Below are 8,560 nucleotides of genomic sequence, written 5' to 3'. Positions count from 1 at the left end.
TGTCTGAAATTTTCATTAAAATTTAAGAGTTAGGATTAAGTTGTTTTTTCTCAATCAATTGACTAGTTTAAACCATCGTGAATCATATTGTCATTCTGCCTGAATAAGTGAAAATTTTATTTGCGTCAATTTTAAGTTCAGACAGTGGTTTTAGTTTTGAAATAAATGAAAGGATTATTAAAATTCTCTTCAGTGTTCATATACATTATCTTGCAGTAGTAGATGTCCTTTCTGGCATGTAGTTCTGAATACACTCTAGCATATCTGTAACTAATTATTGACAACTCAGTCCATTTAAAATGTGTGAGAGGACGGTCTATATCTTATCAGCGGTCACAGTCGTCTGTTTAAGTACAATTTACCGTCCTCCTGACTGGCCTGGTCAACACAATGGCTGTCCGAGAAGTTCTCACTGAAGAGTATGATGAACTTGATCAGAAGCTAGAGAAAGAACTGCCTCTGTCCATATGTGTGAGTATTCTTAGTGAAATAAAGAATCCCATTACTTATTCGTAAAATTGAATTTGATAAAGTACTTTTAAAAGTTAAATTTTACTGTTACTATCGGGGCATGAATGCGATGTATATATAGCGAAAATATAGAACTAAGCTTCTGAAGCCCGTTTGCCAGCAGCAACTTTTTGATTAGTTACACGTATTGGAAATAGTTGTGACATCTTTCCAAAGAAATAACAAGAATGAAAGTGTTCTTGTGCATTTTGAAGCAAATAAGTATTGTTAAAAATGATATCAACTAATAGTGACATATTTAAAACAAAAACATTTCAACTCAAAAGAGATTATACATTCAAGGATTGTCCTAAGCTTACGGAGATGGTAAAAAAACCCATTAACTCCGGTGTTTTTTAGACGATAATGTGTCATTCCCTGAATTTGTTCTTTCTTAGCCACTTGAATCATTAGTAGCTATGTGTTTTTCTTGAAAAATCACGATTTCTTTTTTTTATAATTCAGAATGCACATTTATTATTCATTACTGCATCTCCCGTTTGTTTTTTAGGAAAAAAATTATATGACGTTTTATCGATGACGACAATTTACTATAATATTTTTATTGTTTGACGTCTTTTTTCCTGAATTGATTATTTCAGCTGGGTTTTTTTCTCTACATTTCTATCTTTTGTTTATGCACATGGTGTCATAAAAATGTTTTTTGTTTTCATTGTTGATTGACTAAAACTCGAAAAAAAAAACCCTTTAGAATGCGTTTTGATGCTTTAATTCACTTAACAATCGCATTAAGAGCTGTTTAAAATATTTAACAAATTTTGTATTTACCCGATGCGCCACCTGAAATTCTCACGTCAATTTAACAATGTATTAACATTTTAATGTGTCAAAAAGGGAAACGAGGAAAAACGCTTTTAAAATTCTTTTAAAACTTTGCAACTTTAGTTATTGAAAAAATATCAGTAATCAAGCTCATGCACAAAATTAACTTCTTTTGTCATATTCTATATAAATTTAGTTTTCTCCACTCTCTTCATTTTTTTGATAAATTAATATTAAATTTTCGGGTTATTTTGCGCCTTCTTTAAACATTTTGAAATACCTTAGATTCACCAACTTTTATCTCACACAATAATTGAAATCAATACATAATTGTAATTGTAAATATTTTCACCTCTTTCTGTGTCTTCAATCAACTGGAGGACTCCAGTTAATACACTTTTTTTGGACAACCTATGAAGAATGTGATTTATCATGTCGCATATATTATCAGGATTATCATTATCTTTCCGATAGGTATATGAGGAGGCGAGTAAGCAAATGACCCAGTATTTACTTCTACAGACAGCATCTATCGAAATTTAGAGCCAAAAAATTAATTCTCCGGCGCTCGGCATTTTTGAGCAGGGTTGTAAAATACAGTATATTTATATCTTTTAATGTATTCAACGTAAAACAAAGGGGTGTTCAATCATTTTGAATTTGTAAAATAAGTATCGCTAGAAATTACTTAAAGGTGAATGGCAATTTACATACATAAACTTAAAATTTGCAGCATGCATCCTAGTTTAAAGGGAATTTTTAAAAATATTTCTATATTAATCAAACTAAGGTGTTTATAGTAGTTGCTTTTTTCATATTCAACGTAATATGCAATACTACTAAAACAAAACTTGCAGACAAAAAAGATATATACGTGTATAAACAACTTTTTGTTAAAAGGAAAAATATTAACTTTTTAAAACTGATGTTGAGAAATTAACCACGATTTAAGTTTAGATATACCACAGGAGAATTATTGAAAATGTTTAGAATATTTCATTATAAAGATAAATTAATCGAAAGTAGATCTTTCACAAAATGTGGTTGCTTTTTTTTATTCTCCATAAAATTTAAACACATTTAGATTTTTCCCTATTAAAAAAAATAATACATGTTTATAGCAAATCTTCATAGCTGGTTTTGTCAGAATTAGACTTAGTATTGTTGCTCCGGTTAATATTTTGGACTGTAGATTTTTAATGAAATCAATCAAGGAAGACCTTACATAGTTTTCTAATGAAGGGACTGGTCCACTTCCGTTTGATGAGGAGGAAGCACCTGCTGACAGAGAAGATGGTGTTGGTGGACAGTTGGCCGGACTTCTCTGTCCTTGTTATCGTGGATAGACAGGTGGGTTTCATTCAACAACTCTATTAGCTCGTTTTTGTTTTGTTTTTTTGTGGGTTTTTTTTTTTTGGGGGGGGGGGGGGGGTTATTTCTTTGTTGAATGACTTCTTTGAGCAAGATTTTTATTACAATTTGAAAGTGTCATATGTTTTGGTTACAATTGACATACATGTAGATCTTGGACAGTAAACATTAATAATGTATAAAATAACATGTTTCTGTTTTGCAAAAGATGTTGATTTCTTTCTATTCTTGAAAATTGTTAAGATACTTTAGCTTTTCACAAGATTCTCTTTTTTTATTTTTCTGGTTTGCTCCTTTATGTGCCAGAGAAAAAAACTGTCTCACAAAGCTTACTTACTATTTATTTATTCTTCTAATGAATAATCTAAGAGGAGGGAAATTTTTCCGATTGCCGTGTGTTTCTGCAGGGGACCGGAATTTGCATCAACTCTTGACACAATACTTCATTCTGCTTGGGGAGAATTGTCGTCCCCTATGTTTGCCGTTGGTAAATGAAATGCAGCTTTAACAAAAAAAAAGAAAAGAAACATTTTAACCAAATAACTGTCATATTAATTTTTTTTTGTTAATACTCTTCCATTCATATTTCTTGGCTAGCCTGAACTTTTGTTGGTTTTAGGTTCAAGCTGTGACGTTAATGACGCCCTCGTGAATCAGTACAAGTCAGAAACTTACTGTCCATTCCGACAAAATCACGACAAAGCGGTTGTATATACACTGCCTGCGGACAACAGCGTACACATGTAAACAGTTTTATCTACTGATATTAAAAATTTATTTAAAATCCAAGTTGTAGGATGCGTTAGAGATCGCGTTTGATTTTATTTGGGATTTAAAAAAAAACTCTCCAGAACTGTCTCCTCGTCTATCTAAAAAAAATACATGTGATTTTCAAAAGTCAGACAGAATACAGAAAACCTTCAAATATTGTCTTAGATATTGGCATATAATTTATCAATTAAACACTTCTTTACCCGATTTCTCGGATACAGAAAAATTAACTAATCGAATTTGAAAGTCAACAACATGGTTTCATAGTAATGTGCAATGAAAAATTGTTTGTTTTTTATGTATTAATTCATGTTTTGACAGACTAATGCCAGACGGATTCAGAGAAACCGAATTAAGTGAACGTCATCTAGATGTTTTATGTAAGACGTGGCCTTATTCAAAATCAAATGAGTTTTCAAGCACAGAGAGATGGCTGAAATACCACATTTATAACTTCCCGACAGTCTGCATTGAAACTGCTGATGGATGCCCCGTGGCCTGGGAACTTCAGCAGGAGTATGGAAGCGTTGGGATGCTGCATGTAGAACCAGAATATCGAAGAAAAAAGCTTGGAAGCATTGTCTCGAGAACACTGGCGAAAAAATTAAACAAGGGCGGCCATCTAGTATTAGCACTGGTTACTGAAAATAATGACCCATCCGTTAAATTTCACGAGAAAAATGGTTACGTACGGTTACCTTTCAAAATTTCTTTCTTGGGATGTTTTTTTGAAACAAAACAATGAAACTATTTGTAAAATTTCTGTTTATTTCTTTTAAAGCGTTTGCTTGCAATATTCAATAATATTTGTTATGGTTGATTTTTGATTTCCAGTCTAATTCAGAACAAATTTGTTGCAATTTTTTTCTGGGAAACCTTTCTATATGCGATTAGTGAACATAAAGCGTATTTCTTTCTCTTAACATTTTACTAAATACTTTCTCAAATGTTAAAACTTCTTAAAGTAACCGATCCATAATAGCCCATGTTCAATAAATCGGGATGAATGCAAGATAAGTATTGGCTTATTACTCAATATACGTGAACATACTTTTTATGTTTTAGTATCAGTATGTAACAGTGGAATGTGTCCTTATACTAGACCTTTTTCTGTTATCAAATAGTCGTCGTCCTTTGCTTTTAATCTTTAAAATTTAATTCTAAAAAAATTTATTCGGTATAAAATTTGTTTTAAATAGTTTTCTTATTTCCAATGATTGCATCTTTCCATCAGAGCATATATTGATACTCTTAGTATTTACTTTTTTATTTTAGAAATAGTGCTTGTCCTTATGGACCTTAATGCAATCTTCAATAATTAATTACTGCTTAGTTAATGATATATTTTTTTTAAAATTTCTCTCGGTTAATCTTTCTCTACTCTATAATGCTTTGAGTTAATATAAGATATTTAATACATGATTGATACATTTGTAATCAAGGTTAGAATAATTAGGTCCTAATATGGATCAGGTGCCTTAACATAGAACTTTGCCTTATTTTGTGATAAAACAAACAATTTACGCTGCTTACAAAAGTTCCATTTAAAAATGTCTAAGAGGATGATTTGAATGGAATTAAATTTGCCTCTGTATCAACTTTATTGAGCTCATCAAGTACTTTATTGTAAATATGCACCACTGAAACAATAAACTAATTTAAAAAGCTCCTAATCTCGTGTTATATGACTCAATATGAAGATAGTTGATAGTTTATTTCAAAATGAGTGACTGTTAAGAGATATATACAATATTACCATCCGGAAGAGGGGGATGGTATTTTTAAATTCCATTCTCTTACATTGATGAGTAATTTTCCGAGTAGCTATACGCTTTTTGATTCAAATACATCCTTAAAATGATCTATCATAATTATATATATTCAGTACGTTAGATAAGTTATTTTACGCAAGTACCAAATTCCACTATTTAACCACCGTTTTGCATCAAATCACGAGAACATAAAACTTCGAATGCCGAATTTTTATCACAGTTATACGTAGTTTACATACTGGTATGTCCGAAAAATAAAAGTGAAATTCTTGATTTCGCAAAATTTGCTTCTTTGGATTGTACGTGGATTTTAATTCCTCACCTTTAATTAGTTATCTACAATATTAATAAGTAGTTGTCTTTCTATGAATGTGTAAAAAGTTAGGAACAGTTTGTCTTTGCTTTAAATGAATAAGAGATATAAAAAATCAGCCTGAAAATATAATTTACTGTTATTTGACCTTTTGTAAACAAAAACAGGGCACGAACCTTGTTTACATGACGAGAAGTGCCCTGCATGTTGCTTATAACTCTACGAATGACTCTCAAATTTCAATAGATCAATAGATATGCATTCATAAAGCATGATTAATAATAAAAACAGAAAATTAGAATTGACCAAAATCGTGACCATACTTCTTAAAGGATATGATGCCAATTTGCGCTGCAAATTTTCAAATTTCAATAACTAAAGGTTTAATTTTCTATTACCCAATCATAATTTGAGTCAGTAGTGAACTTTTTATGCGATGCAAAGGCTAGCTTATAACTCTTTGTTATGTAAATAAAACTCAAGATCTGTTTTTGTTTACATTTTGAATGTTCAAAAGAAAATATAATAACATTTGAAAAGACAAATACCAAATACTGTAAGTATGCATTTATAAAGGACTAGCAAAGAAACGAGCGATTTGACCCAGAAAACATTATCCAACGTGATCGTTATGGCGGCGGAAGTGTCATGGCTTGGGGTGGAATAAGCCATCGGGGTAAAACGGTGTTTGTGGTAGTTAATGGGACGTTAAATTCTCAAATATACTGCGACGAGATTATCGTTCCTGTAGTTATCCTCTTTTTGCGCCAAGGTAATGCAAGAATCCTGCAGCAAGACAATGCCCATCCGCACACAGCACGTCACACACAAACCACCCTTCAACAAATCAATATTGTCACTTTGGATTGGCCTGCACGATCGCCAGATTTGTCACCAATTGAGCACGTTTGGGACATTCTTGGTCGTCGTTTATGACAGCGACATAACGTCAACAACGTAGCGGAACTGGTCCTTGCCCTGCAGCATGAGTGGAATCAGATCTCAGTGCAAGAGGTACGAAACCTAATTAGGAGCATGAGACGCCGCTGTATGGCCGTTATTGCTGCAAATGGAGGCCACACAAAATACTGAAATTGAGAGTGACTTAAAGACCTTAACCCTTATTAAGTTTTCCGCTGTTTTCTTGCGTAACGGAGCAAGATTGACTAAAACGTTTAATCCAGTTTATTCACGTTATAACAATCCCATAAATTAATTAAATATGCAGGTTGTATCTTATTTCTGTTACTGTGTGTTATATCAAATATTGTGAATTGCTAAACTTTTTTTGCTCAGTATATTTCATTAAATCAATCGCTATAAATTGCAGATCACGGAAGGGGCAAGAACAGCTGTTTCAAAAACCGGTTTACACTGGTTTTCACACAGACTGTTGAGATTAGCCTTAAAAATATGATCCATGAAAAACAACTCTTGAAATGTTTCTTTTCAAAACAATAGAATAAACTTTAATGTTGAATATTTGTAAAACTACTTGTATGAATAATAGTTTTAACCGATAACAAAGAACTCGTGTTTGAAAATTACTTACGTAAATTACATGTAAATTCATACGTATAATCGGGTTTTGCAAATAGAAGCGTATAAAGATCACCGAATGTAATGGAAAAACACAGTGAAATGTAAATATTATTATTTATAGGTAACAGATTTGGTGAGAAAACATAATTTACAAATATTGTAATTTTTCATGACTACATTCTTACTTCTAAAAAATTTCAAAAGAGACAGCTCTCTTTGTGGGTTCTCAGAACCTATGAGAATATGATCAAGTTCATCACACTCTTCAGGGAGAACTCGGACAGCCAATATGTTAACCCAGGTTAGCCCTGTCTGCTTTCCCACCTTCTCTTCATATTCTTTATTGACTGGATCATGAAAGAAACCATCAAAAACAAACGGACGGGAATCAGCTGGACCATGACAGAAATTCTGGAGGATCTAGATTTGTTGATGATATAGCCATGCTATCACACAGACACCGTGGCGTGCAGAAAAAAAACAACCGTCTTGCAAACACAGCAGAAATGTTTGGCCTGAAAATCAACAACCCCAAAACAAATAAAATGAAGAACAAAGTAAAAACGAAAGACCCCATCACACTAGGGGGTACAATTATTGAAGATGTTCCAGATTGTGTATCTAGGAAGCAAAATCACTACAGATGGGGACTCAACAACTGATGTTGGGGCTCGAATTTCTAAGGTCAAAGGAACATACGCTGCACTGCGAAACATTTGGAGATCAGCTAAGATCAGCATTAACACCAAAATTAGGATCTTCCAGAGTAATGTACTTGGGGTCTTCATATATGGTGCTGAATCTTGAATTGAAAGTGACGAAAGCCGTCTTAAACAAGATTGACACCTTCCAGAGCAGATGTCTTAGCAGATTACTGCGCATCTTCGGCCGAACAACGGAAAAAGAATTGAAGGAGAAGGAATTCCTAGTGAATATGTACGTTGAACATGTTAAGAACTAGTCTCAAACACTTTTGTCTCTCTGTTGAAACACCCACTGAAATTTTAACAAGAGATGTTTGTGAAACACTTATGCCCCCTCCCTTGGAAACATCAACAAAGAAAATGTAAGTAAACTGAAAATATTTGGAATTTTTCTAAGTCCAAGGGCAATAACTCTGTCAAAAATTGCTCGACTGTACCCAATATCGAACTTGACCTAAATATTATCCTGATAAACCTGTATGCTAAATTTCATTTCAATATGTTCATCCTCTGCAAAGAAAATGAGCGGAAACTGCAAATAACTGGAATTTTTCTACGTCCAAGGGCCAAAACTGTGTCGAAAATTGCTCGATCGTACCCAGTATCGAATTTGACCTAGATATTATCCGGATAAACCTGTATACGAAATTTCATTTCAATATGTTTATCCTATATGAAGAAAATGAACGGAAACTGTTGCTGGACCTACCGACAGACCGACAGACAGCAGCAAAGCAATATGCCCTCCCTTCTTCGAAGGGGGGCATAAAAATAACATTATGATTCTTCACAGC

The 8,560-nt window shown here is 32.9% G+C and overlaps 1 protein-coding gene across 1 annotated transcript; it reads left to right on the top strand.

Annotated features, from left to right (window-relative positions):
* Nucleotides 1-308: 308 nt before the first annotated feature.
* Nucleotides 309-5,099, top strand: LOC105318208 (glycine N-acyltransferase-like protein 3). The gene is made up of 5 exons (XM_011415182.4): nucleotides 309-471; nucleotides 2,536-2,643; nucleotides 3,034-3,151; nucleotides 3,284-3,407; nucleotides 3,757-5,099. Exons 1-5 carry the CDS (start codon nucleotides 391-393, stop codon nucleotides 4,178-4,180), a joined length of 855 nt encoding a protein of 284 aa, XP_011413484.2. The 5' UTR covers nucleotides 309-390; the 3' UTR covers nucleotides 4,181-5,099.
* The last annotated feature ends 3,461 nt before the right edge of the window (nucleotides 5,100-8,560 follow it).

Source organism: Magallana gigas, chromosome 6, assembly GCF_963853765.1.
Source record: "Magallana gigas chromosome 6, xbMagGiga1.1, whole genome shotgun sequence".
NCBI lineage: Eukaryota > Metazoa > Mollusca > Bivalvia > Ostreida > Ostreidae > Magallana > Magallana gigas.
This window is presented reverse-complemented; position numbering and strand designations above follow the sequence as displayed.